This window comes from Talpa occidentalis, unplaced genomic scaffold (genome assembly GCF_014898055.3).
Source record: "Talpa occidentalis isolate TD23 unplaced genomic scaffold, MPIMG_talOcc4v2.1 talOcc4.12, whole genome shotgun sequence".
In the NCBI taxonomy this organism is placed as follows: domain Eukaryota; kingdom Metazoa; phylum Chordata; class Mammalia; order Eulipotyphla; family Talpidae; genus Talpa; species Talpa occidentalis.
Window position 1 is genome coordinate 47,897,987 of NW_023601212.1, and position 25,269 is coordinate 47,923,255.

The window sequence follows — 25,269 nt, forward strand, 5'->3', positions numbered from 1 at the left end:
CTGTGTGTCACCCAGGAATCTTCTGTCCTCTCTGAAACATTGCCTTTCCATCGACAATATAAAATGACAATTGGAGCCAAACTGCTTCAAGAGTGAGCCCTGGAGAGTCAGGAATGCCAGGGTTATAATGCCATCTTTGACTTTCCCTTTTGCATGACCTTGGGAGAGACTAGACCTCCCTGGGGCTCAGTTTCCCTATCTGTAAGATGGGGTAGGTACCACCACCATGAGGCGACTGGGGACATTTAACGTGGCTCCTGGAACGAAGTGAATGGGGAAAAATCAGGAGCGATCTCCCCCGGGGTGGGGTGAGTGGTGCAGAGAGTGTGTGCGGTGGGACTTAGGCAGGGAGAGCCCCCTCCCTCGCGCAGCCCCGGGCGGCAGACGGGGGCGCATGCGCAGAGAGGCCCCATGGCCCCTTTATAAGCGCTGAGGCGGCGCGGGGAGAGCCGAGCGCAGGGCGCAGGGCTGGACCCCGCGCGGAGCCTGCAGAGTTCGAGCGTCCTTTGTGCTGGGCGACCGCCCCGGGATGCGTCCGAGCTAGGAACCAGGTGGGGGTCCGTCGTGGGGAAGGTGTCGCGTCGTGGGAGAGTTCCTTGGGATTTGAGACAGAACCCGGGATTAGGGAGGGAGACTAGGATAAGAGAGAAGCCTCCCCTTCCTTGGGGAGGGGGCTGGGAGGGGGAGGGGAGCCGTGGGTTGGGGAACAAACGCCAACTGGGAGGTCGTTTGAGAATGTCAGTAGGATGCAGATGTAAAGATTAGGTTGTCCCGAGAATGCGGAGAAGACCCCACTGTAGGGAGGGGACTGGGTTGGGGGTGGGTCTCTGAATTGGAAGGGGACACTGGGAGACAAGGCTAGGGGAGGGGCGCCTCGAGTTTAGGGAGAAGAGGGGGACACCCAATGCTATAGCTATAGAGGACTTCAGAACAGGCTATCCCCGGTGTCTGAGCTAAGACACCGCAGGATTTTCAGTGGGGATCCCCAATTTTCAGATGAATTGAGGATTCCAGGCTGGACCGCAGAAGAGAGGGGGCCCCCCAGAACAGCCTGAGCCCGATGGAGGGGGGTCTGCACTGAGAGTGAGTACCATGAGGAAGGGACACCTGCGGTCTCCCTATCCTTTTGCTCAGGCTGGGTCACCACATTCTGACTCAAGGAGGAGGCTCTAGGGGCTCCATTCCAAGGTGGTCCCCATTTCCCCCTAGAACCTGGAGTTGGGGGTGCTGTCCCTTCTTACAGGGAGCACCCTGGGTCTCTCAGGTGACTGCTGGGTGGGAGCACCCTTAAACTCCCAGTTAAAATTCCCAGGGCCCATGAGGGGCACCCAATCCCAAGAGGGGGCTACCCTCAGCACTTCCATAGCTGATTGAGTCCTCAGCAATACACAGACACTTGCCTCACCCCTTCATTTCTCTCTATCCATATGAACGAGTGTGAAAGTCCTGTCCTGTTTGGGGGACATAGGCACTGGGAAGTAGGGGACTGGGACCCAGGCCCAGCCTGGGCAGGAGCGACCCCCATTCTTCCATGCAGGGCTTTGTTCCTCTAGGCAGCACTAATGGGAGACAGCCAGGCCCAGGAGAGGGTTGGCACGGGCCCCAGCGGGGGTTGTGGGGGAAGGGTGGGAAGGGCGAGGTGGGCGGACCGTGGGACCACAGAACCCAACAAACTCACTGGTTTGTGGGCATTCCCAAATGGAAAGTATCCCTCAGGGTGTGGGGGCTTTGGGTATGTGTCTACCCCAGACTGGGAGAGAGGGTGGGGGCAGGGTGGATGGGTTCTGGGGTTCTCTATGAGTCTGGTGTCACTGAGGTTATGTCTTTGTCAGGAAACTCGTACTGGGGGACACATCACCAGGTGGCAAAATTAATGTGTGCCCACCAGTCATCAAAGCCACATTTATCCAGCCCAGTCCGTGCCAGAACCTGTGTTTTGTGTGTGTGAGTGTATGGGGGGAGCTGTCCAATGGTTTAGCCTCATTGAGGGGTTTCTGTGGGGAGCCTGAGGCTTTGGGTGTGTTTCTTTGTACAGAAGATGTGCTGCCTGCCTTTGAGTGCTCATATTGTCTCTCTTTGTTAATGTCATTGTGAATCTGTGTGTGTCTCCCAGGCTCTGTGTCCAAGGCAGTGCCCACGTGTGTGACCCATGTGTACAGCAAGGGTCCTGTCTATGTGACTGGCCATGTGGACTCTGGGCGTAAGGGTGTGGGATGTGGTCTGTGTGCAGTGGGGGAGTTGAGGGGGAACAAGTTGGCAGGGGGTTGAATTACCCAAGGGGTAGCTTGGAATGATTTACTGAGCGCAGTTTCCTTTCTCCTTTGAGTTCCCTGCTCATGCCCATGTACATAAATTCTCTCTGGTTTACAGACCAGATACACACACGTGCTCATGGTCCATCCAGGGTCCACTCTGGGTCCTTCAAGCTCCATCCAGTGCATGCAGCTGCTGCAGATGTGAACAAGACTTACCACAGGGTACAACCTCATGAACATCCCTGCCCTGAAGTACACCCAGACACAGACAGACTGGAACGCTTGCTGGCAACCTCTTTCAATCTCTGTCTCTTTCAATCTCTCTCTCTCTCCTCCCCCAACTCTTTCTGGGCTGCCCCTCCCCCACCGCTTGCAGGCCCCTGCTTGCATATGCATAAGGCTCATACATTATTCATGAGGGGACAAGCCCTAGACAGCTGTGTAAATGCTCACCTCTGGTGGCCCTCTGGAGGAGATATTTTAAGAGAAGGGGTGTGGATGCATGAGGGTGTGAGTGTAAGGGACAAGTGTGTGTGGAAGGGCGAATGTGTGTGTGCGCACATGCGCATGCTTGTGGGGGGGATGCACCTGAAACTGTGTCACTGTGGGCAATCAAGTGCCCACAGTGTATTTGCATGTGTATGATGTGAGCCTTTGTGTTCCAAAAGCTGGTTTTTAATTTAATATTTTGTAGGACTTTACAAAGCTTTGTTCATTCCATCCTTACAATGACCCTCTGAGGTACATGTTGGGTGATACCTATTTTACAGGGAAACTGAGGCAGAGTGATGCAGTAGCCTGTCTAGAGTCATGCAGTGCGTAGGTAATCTGGATGAAGTCCGAGCTCTTAATTATTCTCTCTCTCTCTCTCTCTCTCTCTCTCTCTCTCTCTCTTTCTCTCTCTCTCTCACACACACACACACACACACACACACACACACATGCAGAATTCTCTGTACTCATCCCCTCCTAAGGTCTTCCTGGGACCAATACTCAGCCAGGCCTGGAACAGCCATCAGTGTGACACTGCACTTGCTAGGGGCTCTGAGAAGGAGAAATGTAGACAACCTGAGAGGGAGACAGAGGTTTCTGAAGTTTACAGGTTGGTAGTTGGGGGTACTATCTTAGAGCTCGGGATCTGCTTTGCTGTGTAGCACTAGGCAACCACTTTTCCTCTCTGGGCCTGGAGGCGCCACCTTAAGAATGCAAGGCCGGGCATCCCTGGTGGCACAGAGGGGTTAAGATGCACCCAATGAAGCTATCACCAGCTACTTCTGCATGAGTTTGATCCCCAGCTAGGGAGTTACCCACATGGTTCAGCAGACCTCTCCTGGCTTGCCCACTGCTCCCTCAGCAGTGTATTTTGGTCAGTCTGCCTATTCTGTTCTCCACTCTGTCTCTGGTAAATCCTCTCACCCCCACACCTCTGGCTGTTCCCCAGTTCTTGTATCCATAAATAAATAAATCTTTAAAAAAAATAAAAATAAAAAGGCAAAGCCAAGTGTGTGTTGCTGCAGCATTGCCACCCCACGGTTCAGCACCACGGACAGGTCCCCACCGGCCTCCAGGCTGGGCCTTCAGCTGGGTGAGCACTGGAGGGGAAGCAACTGTTCCCCACAATCCACTCACACACACACACAACTTCTGGATTCCAACCATACTGTCCTCAGAGCAGGAGTGGGTTTGTAGGTAATGCTCTAACTTTCCATCCGCCCCTACCTCAGCTCCAGAGGTGGGCTGCGTGTTCCAGAAGGGTGAGAGACTTTGGGGAGAGGCCACCTCCCCAGGATGTCTAGTCTCTGGAAGAATGTGAGGTCTGAGAGGGCACCACTGTGTTCTGGTGCTTATAGCTTGTTTGTAGATTATAGCTTAATAATTGTCCACTTTGTGCCTGTGGGCCACAGCCCCTATAAAAGGCTGGATCCACAATTGGAATTTCTCTGCAAACCTAGAGGCATCTTCACCAGGTAGTGTGAAGGCAGAAGATGGGGTGGGCAGTGGTGAGGCCCCTTCCTCTGGATGGTACTTGGAAGCTCCTCAAAAAAATCTTAGAAACTAAGAATAGAACCTTGGCGACAACCAACTCCTGGAATTGAAGTTGAGAATCGTGTCAGTAAGCAAAACCAGATTAAAGTCTGGCTAGGAGGCCAGTCTGTTGCCCTGGAGGACTCCCCATTCTGATGGGGGAGACTGACTTGAAAAGTGAGATTTTTATCTTAACTGTGTAAAGGTTAATGATAATAATAGTTAAAATATACTCCTTGGGCCTCCCTGGTGGCGCAAGGGGTTAAGCACCTCACTATGAAGTAATCTGCAGCCTCTGCAGCATGAGTTCAATCCCTGGCCGGCCAGGGAGCAACACACATGGCAAAGCAGACCTCTCCTGTCTCGCCCGCTGCTCCCCTCAGCAGTGTATTTCAGTCAGTCTGCCTGTTCTGTCCCCCATTCTGACTTTGGTGGATCCTTTCACCCCCCTGCCCCCACATCTCTGGCCTGTACCCCAGCTTTTGTATGCATAAATAAATAAATCTTAAAAAATATATTATACTCCTTGGTGCCAGGCAGTTCTAATAATATGTGTGTGTATGCTTAGAAATATATATGTATGTGTGTATAGATACATATATATAGATATATATATGTTCTGTATTAACTCATCAGTTTCTTCCAACTACCTGATGTATCCTCATCTGACCTACAAGGAAACTGAACACAGAGAGCTAAGCTGCTTACCCAAGGTCACACAACAAGGTACAGGCAGAGAGATAACCCGAGGTATGATTCACTTCAGCATCCATGATTCTAACAATGAGACTTCACTGCTTGGATACGGAGTTTGGATTCTTGCTTGTAGACTGTGTGACCTTGAGGGACCACACTCACCTCTCTGAGTTCATTTCCAGATCTGTAGAGCTAGGGTCATGTCCTTTCATGTCCACTGTCAGGATGGCTGTGCTCACCCACCCCCCTCTCTCTCCCTCTCCACCTCATTCTAGGTCCAGAATGGGGGCCATGTCTGTCTGGACCTTGGGTCTCCTGATGTTCCAGGTGTTGCTCTTTGTGACTGGAGAGCGGGGTGAGTTGAATTATGTGTGCGAGATGTTAGAATCTAGGGGTTCATATGATGGATGAGGCAGCCTTTTACCTGGAGAGCCTCCTCCTGCTGGTTCCCTGGCCTGATCTGGAGAATAAAATGAGAATAGATAAAAAAGGTCTTTGAACAGTCAAAAGCGAACAAGACACCTGAGAGGTTATTTTTAGTCATTGCCAGCGGAGGCAGGAGGTTCCCGCCTCTCACAGTTTTGCTGAGATGAGCTGAAAAAAAGAGAAAAATGAGACTAGTGCAGAAATTGATTAGTGATGCCTGCCATGGGTGGGGCAATAGAAATGAGATCCCTGTGCTGCTTCACCCCAGTGGTTGTCAAAAGCCCAGGCTGTAGAAATGTGCTCTGTGGCCTCAGCCATGTACAGTGATCTCTTCAAACCTCAGTTTCCTCAACCCCCAAAGGAAGATGGGGGCTACCTCCAGATGGTAATGAAAATCAAATGAGTTATCTATAAAGTGTCTGCTTTATAGAATGTACTCTGCAAACACCATTTTCTTTCCAATGGCTGTCTTTTGCTTAGCTTTTGGGGAAACCATGACTCAGAAAGAATGACACTTCCACATCCACACAGTGAGTGAGTGACAATGAGAATCAAATTTCTGTCCCTATAGGAAGAGACCTCCAGGATAAAGATTTTAAGTGGAGGCAGAATTTGGAGGAATTCAAATTACTCATCCTCCTCTGCTCACAGATGGGGGTGATGGGAGATATGTGCCCTGTGTTGTGACATTGTGTGGGAAACCTACCCTCCCTGGCTTAGGCCTCCACATCTGTAAAGTGAGGGACACAGCAGTCTGTGCTAGCCCCTATCTCTGAAACATACTCTCTCTCCACTTTCCCCACCCCAGGGATGCAGGATGCTGCTGAAAAGGGACTGCACATGCAGAATGTGGGGTCCGGGTCAGTGAGGGCTGCGCTGGCAGAGCTGGTGGCCCTGCCTTGTCTCTTTGCCCTGCAGCCACAGCCAGGTGCTGCCCGAGAGGCCCCTCGGATCAAGTGGACCAAGGTTCGGACTATGTCTGGCCAGCGGCAGGACTTGCCCATCCTGGTGGCCAAAGACAATGTGGTGCGAGTGGCCAAGGGCTGGCAGGGGCGTGTGTCACTGCCTGCTTATCCCCGCCACCGGGTTAATGCCACGCTGCTGCTGGGGCCGCTGCGGGCCAGCGACTCGGGGCTCTACCGCTGCCAGGTGGTGAGAGGCATTGAAGATGAGCAGGACCTGGTGCCCTTAGAGGTGACAGGTCAGTGGGGTGCAGGGGAGAGGCTGAGCTGGGATGGGAGGGACTGGGCCTGAAGCCCACCCACTGTGTGTTATCTCAGAAATCACTCTCTGAACTATTCCTTTTCCAGATAAGGTTACAAAGAAAGTCCCCAAAGATACTGCTGTGTTTACACCTTTCTCTCTAGCTGAGAGCAGCCTCTGTCTCTTTTATGGATCACAGTATTTCAAGGGACTTCATAGCTTCAAGTTTTATGGCTACCTAAACCATTTTATGGCTACCTAATTTTACACAAGGCAAAGGATATAGGATAGTGCATTTAAAATAGGAATGCTGGAGACACCCTGGTGGTGCAGGTGTTAAAGTCTCAGTGTTATCAAGCTATCACCAGCCACTGTGGCATGTGTTCAACCCACAGCCAGGGAGCTACCCACATGGCACAGCAGACCTCTCCTGTCTCAGCCACCGTTCCCCCTCATCAGTGTAGATCTGCCTGTTCTGCTCCCCACTCTGTCTCTGGTGAATCCTCTAACCCCCTGCACCTCTGGCTTACACCCCAGTTCTTGTATACATAAATAAATAAAATAAATTTTAAAAATAGGAATGCAAATTTCCTTTTAAAATAAATGTATTTATGTTTTTAAAAAAGTGAGTATTTTTCAAAAAGTCAATTAAAACTATATTAAGTAAATAATAGTCCTCAAATACACGTTTAACCAACTCCTGTATTAAATCCTTTCTGTTGAACTACCCAGTGCACTTTTTGTTTTCCTAACTGGTCAAAGAAAATTAGGCAAAGATATATTATTTTTAATTATTAAAACACAGTTCTAGAACAGGGCCTGGCACATAGCAGTTGCTTATTGAATATCTGATGAATCACTCATTGCATGGGTTATTGTATGGAAAATACTTTTGGACTCCTGCGGCAAAGTCCATTTCCCATCACTTTTGTTGGTCATGAGCAGGATCTTACACTCCTGTCCGAAGACTCCATCTCGCCTATCCTACAGGGCCTCGCTGCATTTATGAAGTCTACCATCATTCCCTTTCTACAGTCTTGCTTCTCAAAATCCATAAACCTGGAAGAAAACTAATAAGTGGTGAAGGAAATGAATCCCACCTCTACATTTGTTCAGTTAATTCATCCACTCAGACATCTGAGCATCTGCCATGTGCCAACTCAGGGTGGGGACATAGCCACGGCTGAGATGCTGCTGCCATCCTCCAGTGGCGCTTGGTCTGATTAGATGGAGGAGTGTTTCATTCCTTTGTCTTGCTCAGCCATTTTTTTTCATCCCTAAATCAGAATTTTAGTCACAGGGAGCCTATTACTGATGCCTACATGTCACCTTGTCCCGGAAGCCTCCCATGACTCCATTCCCAGACCAAGCAAGAACCACATTTCATCTTTGGTTGCTGCCTTTGCTTCATCTATTGGCACATGTCCATAATTCCTAAAAGACAGACTCTCTCTCACTCTTCTTCAGGCCTCCTGTCACTTCCAGGTTCTAACCCTGGGCATGAAGAGTGCTATCTTTGGTGTCACATCTTCCCGAATATAAATTCTGGCACTGCTTCATACTGGCCATGGACATGTCCCTCAATTTCTCTGAACCTTAGTTTCTTCCTCTGGAAATGAGAATTATCAGGGTAGTTGTAAAATTGCAATGAGGTAATGCTTATAAGTGCTTTTACATAGTAAACATTTGAAAAATGCTAGCCCTTTATGACCATAGTTAAGTTTCTCATCTGTCAAATGGGAGCATATCAGTCTCATTTCCCAACCTCTTCCTGTGCTGTACTTAGCACAGAGCAAGTGAGTGTGGTATGAGGCAGGGAAGAGCAGCAGGTTTATTATCAGACATGGGGGAGTGTTCATTCTGTAAGGGGGAGTTTTATTCTTTAAGATTCCAACTTAAGTTGATCCCCCCTCCACCCTGGATGTTCCCCCACAGGTGTTGTGTTCCACTACCGGGCTGCCCAGGATCGCTATGCACTAACCTTTGCTGAAGCCCAGGAAGCCTGCCGTCTCAGCTCAGCCACCATAGCGGCCCCAAGGCACCTGCAGGCTGCTTTTGAGGATGGCTTTGACAACTGTGATGCTGGGTGGCTCTCTGATCGTACTGTTAGGTGAGGGGCTACTGGGGCAGGGGGAAGTGGAGAAGTAGCCTCTGAGAAAAGATGGGTCTGTGGGGGACCTCAGGAGCATACATCTGAGCAGGAATCCCTCCTTGTCTTATCAGGTATCCCATCACTCAGTCCAGACCAGGTTGCTATGGTGACCGTAGCAGCCTTCCAGGAGTCAGGAGCTATGGGAGAAGAAACCCACAGGAACTCTATGACGTCTACTGCTTTGCCCGTGAGCTGGGGGGTAAGTCTGGGCTGGCAGGACCCTCACCCCCTGCCCTGTTACCTTTCTCAAACCCCATTCCTCCCTAAATTCTTGCCTCACTCTCCTAAGTGTCATCCTTCTCAACCTGCAGCCATCCAACCCCTTCCCTGAGCAATCCCCTACTGGTCCCCATCCCCTTTTCTATTTCCTTCCCTCTCTTTGGAGCCCCTCACTGAGCCCCACCCTCTTTCCGAAGGCTGACTAGCTCCGTTGTCTGGGTTACCTCATTTTTAAAAAGAAGCTAAAGTCCCACCACCAAAATCCAGCCCGGTGGAGGGAGGCTCTTTGGAGTGGGGCTGTTTCCTGGCTCCGGAGGAGGGTGACTGGCCCCAGGTGACCTTCTCCTGCGCCCTCCCGCAGGCGAGGTCTTCTACGTGGGCCCCGCCCGCCGCCTGACATTGGCCGGCGCGCGTGCCCAGTGCCGCCGCCAGGGAGCCACGCTGGCTTCGGTGGGACAGCTGCACCTCGCCTGGCACGAGGGCCTGGACCAGTGCGACCCGGGCTGGCTGGCCGACGGCAGCGTGCGCTACCCGATCCAGACTCCGCGCCGGCGCTGTGGGGGCCCGGCCCCAGGAGTACGCACCGTGTACCGCTTCGCCAACCGCACCGGCTTCCCTGCTCCAGGAGCGCGTTTCGATGCCTACTGCTTCCGAGGTGCGCGAAGGGCCACGTCCCCACCGGCTTGTACCGGGGTGAAGGCCGCATCTCAGAGGGCGGGGTCCCCGGGTGACTACGCCCCCTGCCCGGTTGAAGGCCACGCCCCAGGTGAAGGCCAAGTCCTCAGAGGCTGGGTTCCCTAAAGAGCACGCCCCTATGCATGCACCTAGGTGAAGACCCTGGAAGCTCTGCTTTCTAGTGGAGGCCAAGACTGGGGCGTGGAAATACGCTCTGCGATAAGCCACGCCCCCATAGAAGGCCTTGCTCCAGGAGCCATACTCCTGGAGAGGGACACAACCCAGCTCTGGTGCAGGAAGTTCTGTTTGGGAATGAACCATATCTCCTGAGGTCCCTGGAAGTGTCGACCATGGGTGGAGCATAATTTACTTGGAGTCCTGTACATGAGTTCCCCCACTGGCCACACTTCCATCAAGACCACACCCCAGGGTCAGAATGAGGGATGGCCCTCACCTTTGAACTGGGTGGCCCACAGCCTCAGTGGCTGCAAACTTTAACCTCAAGATACTGAGTTTTCTGTGTAAGGGAAACAAAGATCTTGTAGGAAGCCATGTCCATTGGGTATTTCCCTCCCCACCCTCCAGGCACCATGGTGCAGGTAGGGCCTGCCTCCAGGAGCCACCTCTTGATCTCTTACCACTTGTGACCAATTGACTCTAACCTTGACTGGGGGTTCAGTTGGGCTGCAGCCTGAACAGTGTGGGTAATAACTTTGCACTTCCCTCTCTGAAGCTGGGGGATCCCAGCGACCACTCAGAGAGAGAGATAGAGGAGCACAGAGATAGAGATACCCAGGTCTGTGCTATAGTGTACTAGACTGTGGATAGACAGTCAGAACTTCCCAGCCAGTTCCTGTGCCTAACAATCTTTTGTATTTTCTTCCACAGCTCATCACCCTTCACCACAGCATGGAGACCCAGACACCCCTTCATCTGGGGATGAGGGGGAGATTTTGTCTGCAGAAGGGCCCCCAAACCGAGAACTGGAGCCCAGCCTGGGAGAAGTGGTCACACCTAATTTCCAGGAGCCACTGGTATCCAGTGGAGAGGAAGACCCTCTGATCTTGGGAGAGAAGCAGGAATCTGTAGACACCCATAGCCCTGCCCCTGGGAGTCTCATGCTGGCCTCAAGCCCTACTTTGGGGGCTGAAGGGGTATGGCTGAGCACAGTAGCCCCCAGCCCTGATCTGGTGGTGGCAGTCAGTACTGGCACAAACACTGTGACAGCCCCTGCCAGTCCCATACCCAGGAAGAGGGGACGCTTCAAGGGACTGAATGGACGCCACTTCCAGCAGCAGGAACCCCAGCAAGGTCTACAGGGGGCTCTGGAGGCCAGTTCCCAGCCCCCTACCCCAGAAGCTGCTGGAAATCATGTGGAGCTTCCCCTGACTACAGAAACCACAGAGTCCTTGGGGAGTGACCATAGCCAAAGACCCTGGGTCGTACTGACCAATGAGGTGGATGTCCCTGGAGCAGGTGAGTGGAATTTAAGAGGGAGGTGGGATCTGACTGAGGGCCTGGAAAGGGAGTGGGGAGGTAGGGAGGAAGGGAGAGTCTGAATCCCAGCTGGGTTCCCTGATTTTATCACTCCTCAGAAGCTCTCTTCCTTATGCTTAGAGCCAAGGAGATGTCAACAACTATTGATAAAGGTAATGATGATTCTTGTCATTGATGTTGTAGGTTCTGCTGGCGGCAGGAGTCCCGCAGAGCCCTGGCTATGGCCCCCAACCTTGGCCCCACACAGCATCTCAGGCCCTAGCAGGGACCCTGGCCTGGAGCCAGAGGAAGCTAAGGATCCTAGTGTGAGACCGGTCATGCCCAACCTGCCCTGGTCCCCCTCAGAGACCACTACCCCAGCTCTCAGTCCCTCTGAAAGCCCCAGTTCTGCCCCATGGGATGCCTCCCCCATGGTCACTTCCCAAGACCTCCCTGTGATGGCCATGCTTCGTGCCCCCAAACTATGGCTCCTACCACATTTTACGCCCCTTCCCACCCAGGCCAACAGGGTTGAGGTGATTAGTGAGGCCACGGCATCTTCTTCACCCTCCCCTGCTTCAGACACCAAGGCTGGCGCCCAGGACCCCATTGATCCAGAGGTATATTCCCTGACCTCCTCGGTCCCAACAAGACAGAGTGGAGAGGTCACACCCAGTGGTCACAGTGCAGGAAGTCCCACAGCTCCCTCACAGGCAGACATGGACACACAAGCTGGGGCTAGGCCTATCTCTCCCAGGGCAGACTTTGGAGAAACTGGGAGAACCAGGCCCACTCAGCTCAGCAAAGTTGAACACCCCAGATCCAGCCCACAGGCTTCTGTGGACAAGATTTTAGTGACAGATCTCCCCCCAACTAAGGCTGCCACTGAGCCCACAGGAGCCAGAGGCATCTTGGAGACTGATTCTGGGGTCATCAGCACAGCATGGAAGACTACCATGGAGGAGGTACAGGGCATGTGGCCCACACTACACAGTGAAGGGCTGGACTTGCACCCCAAATATACACCTTTGGGAGGACCTGGGGTCTTCTTGATGCCTGGGGTGACCCCAAGTTTGGAGACTTGGGTTGCTACAGATGAAAAAGCCACAATGGGTCCCATGGCTTCTACAGCCATGCTGGACCCCAGCAGTGCTGGTGGAATTTGGGAACCTAATTCCCACATGATTGAGGGAGTTGAAATTTCCACCATGAGTCCTCAAGGGCCTGTGGACACAAGTGTGGTCACGTCCCTAATATCCCTGGACCAGGGGACCAAGGTGGGAGACCTGGCCCCTTCTACATTGGTCTCCTCAAGGTCCCAACCCCATCCAGAGCTGGAGGGCCAGACAGTAGGAACCTCAGCTCCATCACACAAGGGCAGCCTCCTGGGGGAGCCTGGTCTTCCTCCTTGGACACCGACTTCAGCCAGCATGGAGGAGCCTGCCTCAGTGTCCTCAGGGGAGACTACCATGCTGTGGAACCCCCCCAGCACCCTCCTGCCTACTTCCTTGGACCGAGAGGAGTTTGAGCTGGAAGTCCTGGGGGGGAGCCCAGGTGTGGAAGGCTTCTGGGAAGACGCAGCCAGTGGAGAAGAGCCCACCGTGCTAGCGAGCCCCACCAACTGCACTGTGGAGGAGGGTGAGTTCCAAGCTTATGGCCCCATCCCATCTACTGAGGTCAGGCCTTGGGAACCTGGGGCTGGCAAGCCAGAGCAGGGAGTGAAGGGACCTGGGAAGGTTTCTAGCAGTGGTGACGTGGGAGGTGGAAACTTGTCAGGAGTTGAATTGTATAAAGGACTTCCCTGGGAGGGGTATCAGCAAGGGCAAAAAGACCAGAAGATGATAATGAACTTGATGTGTTTAGATGCACATGGAGGCACTGGGGACAGTTTGGCTTGGGGGATGAGGTCAGTCAACAAATCATGTTCATGTCTGCTCTAAGAGCTGTGGGGTGCTGGGGGCTGTCCTTCAGTGCTTCCTCAGTCTGGGACAGTGAGGGGGCGGAAGTAGAAGGCATGGCAGGGAGGGCTTCCTGGACAGGTGGGACTTGTATTGGAATCCAGTGATATGGATCATGGAGGGACCCAAAGCCACAGGGAAAGTGTGTGCTGGGAAGGGGTGAGAGTGATGGGCATCACCCCATATTACAGACAGGAGACTAAGGCACAGGAGGCATGTCACTACCAATCAGTCAGTGGTTGAACTTCATTGGGGGCCCATGCCGACATGGGCGTCAGTGCTCGCTCTGTGTCGGGGTCCAGAGAAAGCCATGCCCTGTTCTCCAGGGCCAGGTGTGTCCACAACCCAGACTGCAAATCTTGCCTCCACCTCTTTTTTTAGGTCCTGCCATATTGAGCTTTTGTTTGTTTGTTTTGGCCAAGTAAGCTTAAGAAAAAGGTACTTTAGCTGAGTTGCAAAACACTCGTTAACACAATTGGTTTTGCACTCCTTTTTTTTTTTTTTTTTTTTGAAGGCAGTGGTAGAAGTAGCAGATGCTGGGTACTGTTGCCCACTCTGTCACCTCTGGACTGTGTCCTGGGTCAAATCCTCTTTTTTTAGATGCTCAGGTGGACTCTGGGTGCATGTGCTGATAAAGACTGACACTTCTCGGTTCTGCCTGAATGCTTGCCTTGTTCTCATCACGTTACTGAAATCATGTTGGTTAATCCCTATTATATCCTTGTGGAACAAGTTCTGTACTTTACTGATGGAGACACTGAGGCACAGAACAGTTAAGTGACTTTTGCAAAGTAACACCCTTGGGAGTGCCTAGAAGAAGGCTTGAAACCAGGCCATCTGACAACAGGGTCTCTGTTTCACCCATTAGGCTGTATGGTGTTTCTTTCATGGGTGGAAAAAAAAAAAAAAGCACCCAGCCTGAAGCCTTGGGAGAGGGTGAGCTTGTTCAGAGAGGGAACAGAGAAGGAGAGGTTCTGGGGAGGTCCAACCTTGAAGGGTGGGCAGAAAGGCAGGAAGGAGACCACACGGGGGTTGCTGAATGAGAGCTGGGTCCGCCTTTGACTTTGCTGTATTGTTGGATACAGACTGAAGTCAGTGGCGGCGGCAGCAGCTGAGTGGAGGGAGGCAGGGAGACCCGGTCGCCTTCCCACCCTGGTTTGCAGCAGAAATGCTAATGAAGCCAAAAATAAACGCAGCACCAGCAAGTGACTGAGTCACTGCCAGTCCGTGGGCAGGTGTCGGCAGCTCAGGGCACCTGGCAGGTCTCACGCGTCCCTGTGCCCAACAACCCCATGCATGTGCGCACACGTGCTGGGGCCACACCTGGAACAGACACAACCAACACCCAGGCAAGACAGGAGGGCCAATAGCTACCTGCATTCAGTTAGCAAGCAATTACTGAGTGCCTTCTGTGTTCCAGGCTCTATGCCGGGACTAAGCCCCTTGCCTCTGAAAGCTGACCTTCTAGAACTTTTCCCCAAATGGAAATGTCTTCAAGCCCCACTGTCGTACACAGCTACCACCATGGGTGGCCACTAAGCATTTAAAGTGGCTAGTACAACAGAGGAATTTTCTTTATTCTCTTCCATTTTAATTAAATCTCAAGAGCTGTATGTAGCTGCCCTGTGGAACATAACCACTCTGGGGGAGGCAGGGACAGGAGGTAATGACCTTGATAAATTATATTGGGAGTTAGAAAGCGATGAGGGCAGAGTAAAAAAGTGAAACAATTGATGGTGGTTTGAAGTTTTGGAAGGAGTCTGGAAAGGCCTCTCATCAGACAAAATTCCTGCGGTAAAGAAGATGCCAGGTGGAAATCCAGGGAAGAGTGGTCCAGGTAGAAGCCTGTCTAAGGACAGTCTGTACAAAGGCCCTGAGGTCCACTGTACCTGATATGTGGAAAGAACAGCAAGGCCATTGTGACTGGAATGGCATGAACAAGGTGAAGAGTGGGGGAGGTTGGGAAGGCAGGTATTGGGAAACCTCCCCTGTGGCCTGCAGTAAGGGATTTAACTTCCTCGGAGGGTGATGGGGAGGCATCAAGGGATCTAAGTTGAGGAGGACTGTGTTCTGTCTCAGGCTTACATAGACCCCCTCTGGTGAATGTGGGGAGTGAAGTGGGCATCAGAAAAACAGGGAGGAAGAGACTGCTTGTTACCATCTCGGTTTTTTGCGAAGCTCCAGTCTGGACAAAACAGAACAAATTCTAGATTATAAGACTGGAGAGGGGGCCTTATGAGGGCTTCCAGGTCTCTGGAGGCCATGATGGCTCATGTACTATCTCTCTGTGGCTTTGAGCCAGGCTCTATCCTTCTCTGGACCTTGGTTCTAGTGTCTGTGTAGTGGAAGGATTGAACACTGCCCTGATAAAGGATTGGAGTTGACTGGGGTAGGATGGGAGTTCTTCTTCTGCCCCTCCTAGACTCCAGAATAGAGACCATCCACCCCCAAGATGGGGATGGGAGACCTTCTTGCCTCTAGGGAAACCTAGCTGGGAAATGACAAGGAAGGGGACAGGGACTCACATTCCCCTGGGTGTTGATCCATGCTGAGTCCCCTCAAGATTGATATACACAGAGCTGGACATGGCATTATGATCAGAAGAGAAGGATGCATTATTTTTATTTCATTTTTTAAATGAGGAAACTGAAATTCAGAGAAATAATTTGCCCTATAAATAGCAGAGCCAGGAGTCCAGCCAGCCTCTCTGACTTCACTGCCCACAGTTATAATCATTATAATCTACCACTTCTCAGTATAACCACTGAGGTTGTATCAAAAGAGACTGAACCACCAGAATGGAGAAGGTGATAGTTCCTGCTCTTCCCAGAGCTGTTCATAGCCTGTCTGGAACTTTTCGTTTACCCTTATGCTCTGAATTGTGACAAGTATAGTGACTACCAGGGCATGTCCATAAGAGGGGGGCAATTAGAGAGGGCACTTAAACCCATGTTCTCAGAGAAGATTTGGGAAGCCCATTCCAGTTCATTCCAAGTGCCTTTAATACACACAGAGCAGCCTACAGACATTTGGAGTAGTTCCTGGGCAGAGCAAGCTCTTCATCATCACAATGGTATATGAGAAAAAACTGACAATCATAAAGAAGAATTGGATAAGAAAGGATCTAAGGGTTGAATTGCAAGAAGGTAGTGACTCCTCACCACATTTCCTGTTTATCTGCAGCCCCCTTGGATCCCTGTGAGAACAACCCTTGCCTGCATGGTGGCACCTGTAAAGCCAATGGTACCATGTATGGCTGTAGCTGTGAGCAGGGATACACCGGGGAGAACTGCGAGATAGGTGAGTGCCCAGAATTGGGTCTTCATTTAGACTTATCTGACTCAAAGTCATAGGGTCTACCCCAGGGCCACCCCTAGGACTCAGGGGTCACAGAATACTGGTTTCAGATGCTTCCCTCCTCCCCCACTTCTTGGATCCAGTGAATTAACCCCTGTTAGCTGAGCCAGCTCCAAACAGCTGCGCTATCCTGGGGATTGAGGCTAGTGTGCTCCCTCACTTATTACTGGGGGGAGGCGGGGGATACAATGGTTAAGGCTCAGACTGTTCGCAGCCTAGGGCCCAGGGTGCTTCTATCCTCTCCTGGGTGGGCAGGGGTACAGGCACTACCCCCAGACCCTTTTGATGCTAACCCTAAAGCCCAACACAGGAAATATGGCAAATTGTGAAATTATAACAATAAATATAAATAATATAATTTCTTTATCTCTGAGCATCATCCCATTGACTGTGGAAACCTTTACAAAGGCTACACGGAAGGGGACAGGGACCCCTTCCTGTACTAAATGGCATTTAGTACATTTACAATGGTGTGCAATCACCATCTCTATCTAGTTCATGTGTTGCTTAATGACATTTTGATCACTAAAAAACCACATATATGACAGTGGTCCCAATAGGCTCTACCATAGAGCCTAGGTGTGTGATGGGCTATACCCTCTAGATTTTCGTCATTACACTTTATGACTTTCATACAATGATGAAATTGACTAGTGACACATTTCTCAGAAGGTATCCTTGTCATTAATCGATACATGGCTGTACTAATTAAAGAATTATAACAATAAACATAAACTGTACAATTTCTTGAGCTCTTCCATTGTTGTTCCATTCACAACCAGCCTGGAAAAGGTGCTATTGTGATTTTGCAAAAAAACGCAAACTGAGTCTCAAAGTGACCCACCAGGGTCATCCGTGCCTCAGATGCCATCTACAGGGGGATTGGTAGTTAAGGATTTGAGCTGACACTGCAAGTGCTTGCAGTGCTCTGGAACCCAGCATCCCTGAGTCCCATATTCAAAAAAACAAAAACAAAAACAAACCCCAGCTTTGACATTCTATAGGTCTCTTGCCAGAATATCAACGTCTGTTCTGGAATTGGATGAGAGAGCCTGTGCATGCTGGCCTGCAGCTGCTTGTGGCATGACTCATTCATGTTAGCTCATGTTACTTGTGGGAGGACCCCCTCCTGGATCCTCACACTCACTGGGCCATCTGTCCAGACCAGTCCCTGCACTCTGGTTCTGGAGAGAAGGCGGGGTCATGACCTGTTTTCTGCCTGGTTCTCTGTGGGGGCTGGGAGCTAGACTGACCTATAACTCCTCTGCTTCCCTGCAGACATTGATGACTGTGTCTCCAGCCCCTGTGAGAATGGGGGCACCTGCATTGATGAGATCAACGCTTTCATCTGCCTTTGCCTCCCCAGCTACGGGGGCAGCCTCTGTGAGAAGGGTGAGTCCCTGATGAAAACAGTGGCAGGAACAGTGCCGTGGTGGGGGTGTGTGCTGGCCATAGGTCTCCCACATGTGATCCAGGTCTTTCTTTGCCTCTGCTTCAGGGTAATTCCAGCAGGAGGGAAGTTGTTTTTATTTTGAGATAAAATTCACGTAACACAGAGATATGCAGATGCAGTTCAGCGGCATTTAGTACATTTACAATGGTGTGCAATCACCATCTCTATCTAGTTCTAGAACATTACATGACCCAAAAAGAGACTCTAGGGCCTCCCCGGTGGCGCAGCGGTTGAGCGCTGGTTTGCGAAGCTGCCCGCGGCCTCTGCGGTGCCGGTTCGATCCCCGGCTGCTTCCCGGCCACCGGCGGAGGATCCCACATGGCGCGCAGACCTCTCCTGCCGCCCGCTGCTCCCCTCAGCAGTGTACTTCGGTCCTTCTGCCTGCTCTGCTCCCCACTCTGGCTCTGGTGAATTCTCTCACCCTCCCGCGCTTCTGACTGTACCCAGTGCATGTGTAAACAGAACAAACAAACAAACAAATAAATAAATAAACATGCCTCTATTTAAAAAAAAAAAAAAAAAAAAAAAAAAAAAGAGACTCTATCCCCATCTCCCTCCTCCAGCTCTTGACAGCCATTAATCTGCTGTCAGTTTATGGACTTGCTTATTCTGGCCTTTTTATGTAAGTGGATCACACATTGTGTGGCCTTTTGTGTCTAGTCTCTCACTCAGCATCATGTTTTTAGTTCATCCATGTTGTAGTGTGTGTCAAGGTTTCACTCTTTTTTTTAAAGATTTATTTATTTATGCATACAAGAACTGGGGTACAGGCCGGAGGTGTAGGGGGTGAGAGGATTCCCCAGAGACAGAGTAGGGAGCAGAACAGGTTGATTGACTGAAATGCACTGCTGAGGGGAGCAGCAGGCGAGTCTGGAGAGGTCTGCTGCGCCATGTGGGTCACCTCCCTGGCTGGGGATCAAACTCATGCTGCAGTGGCTATGGATAGCTTCAGAGTGCTGCATCTTAACCCCTTGCTCCACCAGGGAGGCCCGGTTTCTCTCCTTTTTATGACTGAGTGATACTCTCTGTGTGGCTGGACCACATTGTGTTTGTCCTTTATCAGCTCAATAACATTTGGGCTGTTTTTTTTTTTTTTCCAAAGATTTGTTTATTTATTTATACAAGCACTAGGTACAGTCAGAAGTGCAGGAGGGTGAAAGAATTCACCAGAGCCAGAGCGGGGAACAGAACAGGCAGACAGACGGAGGACACTGCTGAGGTGAGCAGCAGGCGCGGTAGGAGAGGTCTGCGCGCCATGTGGGACCTTTACCAGTGGCTGGGGATTGAACCAGCACAGCAGAGGCTGTGGGCAGCTTCGCAGCTCAGCGTCAACTGCTGCGCCACCAGCGGAGGCCCTGTTTTTGTTTTTTTTTTAAAGTTTTATTTTATATTTATGCATATAAGAGCTGGGGTGTAGGCCAGAGGTACAAGGAGTGAGTAGATTCACCAGAGACAGAGTGGGGAGCAGAATAGGCAGATTGACTGAAATACACAGCTAAGGAGAAATACACCACTGAGCAGTGGGCGAGACAGGAGAGATCTGCTGCACCATGTGGGTTAGCTCCCTGGCTTGTGCTTCAGTGGCTGCCTACAGCTTATTAGTGCTGAGACTTTACCCCTTGTGCCACCAGGGAAGCATTTAGGCTGTTTTCACTTGTGATTGTTGTGAACATGCTGTGAACATTCAGATACAGTTTTTTATTTGAACACATTTTCCATTCCCCCACTCCTATTCTTTTAGGAATATACCAGGCATGGGAAGGCTGGGTCATGTAGTCATTCCGTGTTTAACTTTTTGAGGACCTGCCAGACAGTTTTTCATGTACCAGTTTACATTTCCACCTGCAGTGCACCGGAGCCCAATTTTTCCACATCCTCTCTAACACTTTTACTATCAATCTTTTTGATCGTGGCCATCCTGGTGGGTGTGTGGTGGTATCTCATTGTGGGTTTTTTTTTTTAAGATTTATTTATTTTTATACATGAGCTGGGGTACAGGCCAGAGGCATGGGAGGGTAAGAGGATTCACCAGAGGCAGAGTGGGGAACAGAACAGGCAGACTGACTGAAATACACTGCTGAGGGGAGCAGCAGGTGAGACAGGAGAAGTCTGCCTCGCCATGTGGGATTCTCACCGGCCAGCCAGGATCGAACCTGCACTGCGGAGGCTGTGGACAGCTTCACAGCGGGGTGCTTAACCCGCTGCACCACCCGGGAGGCCCCTCATTATGGTTTTGATGGGCATCTAATGACATATGATGCTGGGCATCTTCTCGTGTGTTTGTTGATCATTTGTATATCTTTTTGAGAGAAATGTACATTCAGACCTTTTGTCAGCAAGGGAATTTTAGACGTTCCTGAGACCATGTCCTGAGTTCCCAGTTACACGCAGGTCAGAAAAGAAGACATTGACGGTGGGATAAGAAGGGATGGATGTAATGTTCTTCCTGTTGAAACTCTTCCAACAACAGAGAAATGAAAACGGGAGGTGGAAACGAATGGGGACAGAGCTTCAGGAGGAGGGGCTGGGCCAGGGGACGGGTTATCTGGCCCTAGGTGCCCTGGCATTGAGTTCTGTCTCTGGCTGTGCTCATACTGAGGCCAGTTCCCTTCACTCTCTCACCCCCTCCCAGACACAGAGGGCTGTGACCGCGGCTGGCACAAGTTCCAGGGCCACTGTTACCGCTACTTTGCCCATCGGCGGGCATGGGAGGATGCTGAGAGAGATTGCCGCCGCCGAGCCGGCCACCTGACCAGCGTTCACTCACTGGAGGAACACAGCTTCATTAACAGTAGGGACTTGGGCTGGGCAGGGGTGGCCGTCCTTTCCCAGGGTCCTTTATGCTATGTTCACCATAGGCCTGACCACTTATTCACATGTCTGTTTGTTAATTCGTACAACCACTTCATTCATTCATTCACCAAATACTTACAGAGAACCCATTATGTGTCAGGCTTGGTTCCAGGTACTGCACATAGCAGTGAGTGAGCTGCACGCTGCCCTGTCCTCAGGCAGCAAGGTCCCGGTGGGGACACAGTCAAGCAAGTAACTGATTAAATAAGTCTGTGCTATAATTTAGCTGGTCCTCAGTGTGCTGTTGGCCAGGGGATGGAGGATGCCAGGGAAGCATCTGTGATGGGGTGAAATTCAGAAGGAGTGGTGAGGGGCCTGGGAGGAGAGGAGTGTGCATTAAAGCCCAGCACTTATGGGTTTGTTCATTATCCCTCTGCCATTTATTCATGCACCCATAGATTCATGTTTCCCCCATCTTGTCCCTGTTAATTCTTTCATTTGTTCATTTCCGTTTCCCTAGATTCTTTTTCCTCTTAATCAATCAAGCTGCTGTGCAGCTTCCTCCAGCCTCAGTGACCGACCCCCACAGACAGAGACTGACCATGTCACCTGCCTCCGTCCAGCCAGAGCTCTGGCTCTCCTCCCCCTTGCTCCCTTTTTTCTTTAAAGGTCTGATGTGTCGTTGTTTAGTCCTTCCTCTGGTTGTTTAAGCCACACATGTGGCAAGGCGAAGGGGCCTCATACCAGCCCTTTCCCTGACCTAACTCCACCCGCCAGGTCAGAGGGCAGCCAGGGTCCTGCCTGCTGAGGTAGGGGGGAGTGAGGGAGAGGCACAGCCCCTAGTCCACACTGTAGGCTGGGAGGGGCTCTTGGTCCTCTCCCACCCCATTCTCACCTTTGCTCCCCCTCCATCTCCTTTCCCCTCCAGCCCACCTCCAGACTGAGGAAGGAGGGCAGCTTTCTTTCCCACACCCCCTACTCAGCCTCAGCTTGCACACCAGGCCGAGGGAGAGATGGGCCCAGCCCTCATGACCCCTCTACCCCACAGGCTTTGGACGTGAGAATACATGGATTGGCCTGAATGACAGGATTGTGGAGAGGGACTTCCAGTGGACAGACAATACCGCGCTGGTGAGTTGGTGGGAACCAGGACCTGGGTCCCTGAAGTTATACTGAGGAATCTGGGTGAGACTTATCACCCTGCCCATCACCCCAGCCTCACTTTACCCTCTTGTGTAGAGCATCTACAGGTGAGATACTGTCTAATGTTCCCTGGGGCTCTGAAATGCTGGAATTTGCAAAGGAGATTCTGCCCAGCCCGGCAAAGGTTTGTCCATCCAGTAACTGAGGCTGCAAACCTCAGTTTGTAGCCCAGTGCCCCTCTCTTCTCTCCCTCTGGTCCTCCAGCTGTGGTCATCCAGGTATCCCTATTTCCTTACATGCCCAGTCTGTACAGCCTCCAGAACGGCTCACTGGGACCTCTGCAGTAGCCAGCCGTCCACTGGCTACCTACACTCCTGTCCCTTCAGCTGACAGCCATGGGGGCTTCTTTTTAGATGGAGGTGAAATTCATATAATACACAATTAATCATTTTTAAAGTAGCATTTAGTACCTTCACAGTGTTGTACAACTATCACCTCCATGTAGTTCCAGAACATTTCCACAATCCCCTAAAAAAAAAAAATGCTGTACACAAGAACCTTTTAAAAATCATAGATCAGATCAGGATTCTCCCTGATTGAAATCCTCTCAGACTGCTCGTTGTTCTCAAGATAAAAATCCACCCCCTCCAGCTGTGGGAAACAGTCTGGCAGTCCCTCAGAAAGTTAAACATAGACTTACCATATGATCCGGCAATTCCTATCCTACTTAGATCTGCAAAAGAAGTGAAAACAGGGACTCAGTGATATTTTTACACACATGTTCAGAGCAGCACTATTCACAGTGGTCAAAAAGTGGAGACAACAAATATCCGTCAACTAGTGAATGGATGAACAAATTGATCCATCAATCACTCAGCCATCAAAAGGAGAGATGCCTTGGGGCCTCCCCAGTGGCGGTGGCGCAGCGGGTTGATCTCAGCGCTGTGAAGCTGTCCATAGCCTCTGTAGGGCGGGATCGATTCCCAGCCATGCCAGGGAGATTCCCACATGGCGCTGCAGACCTCTCCTGTCGCACCTGCGGCTCTCCTCAGCAGTGTTTTCGGTCTGTCTGCCTGTTCTGCTCCCCACTCTGTCTCTGGTGAATCCTCTCACCCTCCCTCACCTCTGCCCTGTACCCCAGTTCTTGTATGCATAAATAAATAAATCTTTAAAAAAAAAGGAGAGATGCCCTGACACATGCTACAATGTGGATGAACCTGAAAACTTTATGCTGAGTGAGAGACCAGACATTAAAGGCCACAGTGTGTGATCCATTTATATGAAATGTCCAGAACAGGCACATCCACAGACAGAAAGCAGATGAGTGGTTGGTGGTTGGCAGGGTCTGCAGGGTCTGGGGGAGGGAAGTGATTGTTGATGGGTACAGAGTTTCTGTTTGGTGTGATGACAAAAGCCTGAATACATGGTGGTGATGGGTATACAACATTATGAATCTAGTTAATGCCATTGAACTGGACACTTAAAAATGGTTAAAGTGGTAAATTTTATGTTGTATATATTTTACCACAATTTGAAAAAATTCACCTCTTCTCCTTCACCAGGAGAACTCGCCCTGCCTATTCTCTGACCACACCCCAACTCTACCATGCACCTCCAGCTCCTCTAGCCTCCATCTTACCCCTCAAACAGGACAAGCTGTGCTACCTCTGGGCCTTTGCACTGATTATTCCTTCTGCTTCCCATTCTGTTCCCTGCCTGCATCATTCCTCTCCATGAATCTTCAGTCCTCCTCAGAGAAGTTGCCACCTCAGAGAAGTTCTCCTGACTATCTAACAGAACCCATGTGGAAAATAGATAGTCAGGGGCAAGACTAGAGGTTGGAGCACCAGGGAGGAAGGGGGTACTGCAGCCTTGTGGCCAGAGGAGGGTGGCTGGACCTCAGGGAGAGATGGAACAACACTCATTATGTATGTGCGGGGATTGAGTCCCTAGAGTTTGAGTGGTCTGGCCAGGGGAGTTTGACAAAAATCGAGGCCAGGATGCGGTCCCCTGAGCACCCCTCCCCCCTATTCCTGCAGCAATATGAGAACTGGCGGGAGAACCAGCCTGACAATTTCTTTGCCGGTGGGGAGGACTGTGTGGTGATGGTGGCTCATGAGAGTGGGCGCTGGAACGATGTTCCCTGCAATTACAACCTCCCTTATGTCTGTAAGAAAGGCACAGGTACGCTGCTTCTACACACCCCCTTCATTTACTGATTTTTTGTTTTCCTTGAGTTTTTAAATGTAAGAATCAGCCCAGCCTAATTTTCACTCTCCAGCACGATGCGAGCATTCCCATTTTCCCCCACACTTGCAAACTCTGCATTCTTAAACTTTCATTCTTTATTTAAGTGACAAAAAAATAGTATGCCTTTAAGGATGAGCATGACCAGCACTTGATATGTTAATAAGCTATTTGTGTTTATTTATTTTTCTGTGACCTCCCAGTTCATCTCCTTTGCCTAATGTTCAAGCAGCTTGTTTTATTGACTCGTAAGAGCTTTTTACACATTAAGGAAATATTTGTATGCAATCTCAGGATACACCTTTGTTCATCCTTGCTTCCATTTCTTTGCCAGTCTTCATGTCCTTTCTTCCTTTCATTTGCTCTCATCTTGCCTCCCATCTCCTTAATTCCTGTCATACTTACATAAGAATTAGGGAGTGGGGCATGTCCAGGAGGTGCAGTTCCCTAAGGGGCTCCTGGTTTGGGTAGAGGATACTGAGACAGACAGCCAATTGGAAGCCCCGTGGGGTTATAGTGGGGCAGAGGATGGACAGGTGCAATGTCCCTAACAAGGCAGGACACCTGTTCAGTTCCAGCCTTGGTCACTTCCCTAACTGGAAGTTCCTCCATCCCCAGTGCTCTGTGGTCCCCCTCCAGCAGTGGAGAACGCCTCACCTGTGGGTGCTCGCAAGGCCAAGTACAATGTCCATGCCACAGTTCGCTACCAGTGCAATGAGGGGTTTGCTCAGCACCACGTGGCCATCATTAGGTGCCGGAGCAACGGCAAGTGGGACCATCCCCAAATCGTTTGCACCAAACGTAAGTGACTGCCCCAGCCACCCCAACACAGGTTATTAGCTATTTGTAGTCTTACTACTACACACACTGGTCTGTAGCCCTGCACATAGGGGAAACTTGCTAGCCTACCTGGAGTTTCCTCCATTTCCCTCCGTTGAGGGGCCACCTGCTTCTCACCCCCTCATGCCCAGTCCCTTTCCTCCCTCATTTCCCTGCAGCCAGACGGTCTCATCGGATGCGGCGGCACCATCACCACCACCAACATCACCATCAGCATCGCCACCACAAATCTCGCAAGGAGCGCAGAAAACACAAAAAACACCCAGTGGAGGACTGGGAGAAGGAAGAAGGGAATTTCTGTTGAAGAGCCAGGGAAAGCAAGCACAACCCCATTCCCAGACCTCCCCTGGA

The 25,269-nt window shown here is 51.0% G+C and overlaps 1 protein-coding gene across 1 annotated transcript; it reads left to right on the top strand.

Moving 5' to 3' along the window:
* Window positions 1–522: 522 nt before the first annotated feature.
* On the top strand, window positions 523–25,269 carry NCAN (neurocan). Its single transcript, XM_037506246.2, has 15 exons — window positions 523–551; window positions 5,252–5,331; window positions 6,211–6,603; window positions 8,541–8,715; window positions 8,829–8,956; window positions 9,338–9,631; window positions 10,540–11,127; window positions 11,332–12,765; window positions 16,269–16,385; window positions 17,721–17,834; window positions 20,528–20,686; window positions 21,737–21,819; window positions 23,871–24,015; window positions 24,697–24,879; window positions 25,077–25,269. Exons 2-15 carry the CDS (start codon window positions 5,259–5,261, stop codon window positions 25,220–25,222), a joined length of 4,032 nt encoding a protein of 1,343 aa, XP_037362143.1. The 5' UTR covers window positions 523–551; window positions 5,252–5,258; the 3' UTR covers window positions 25,223–25,269.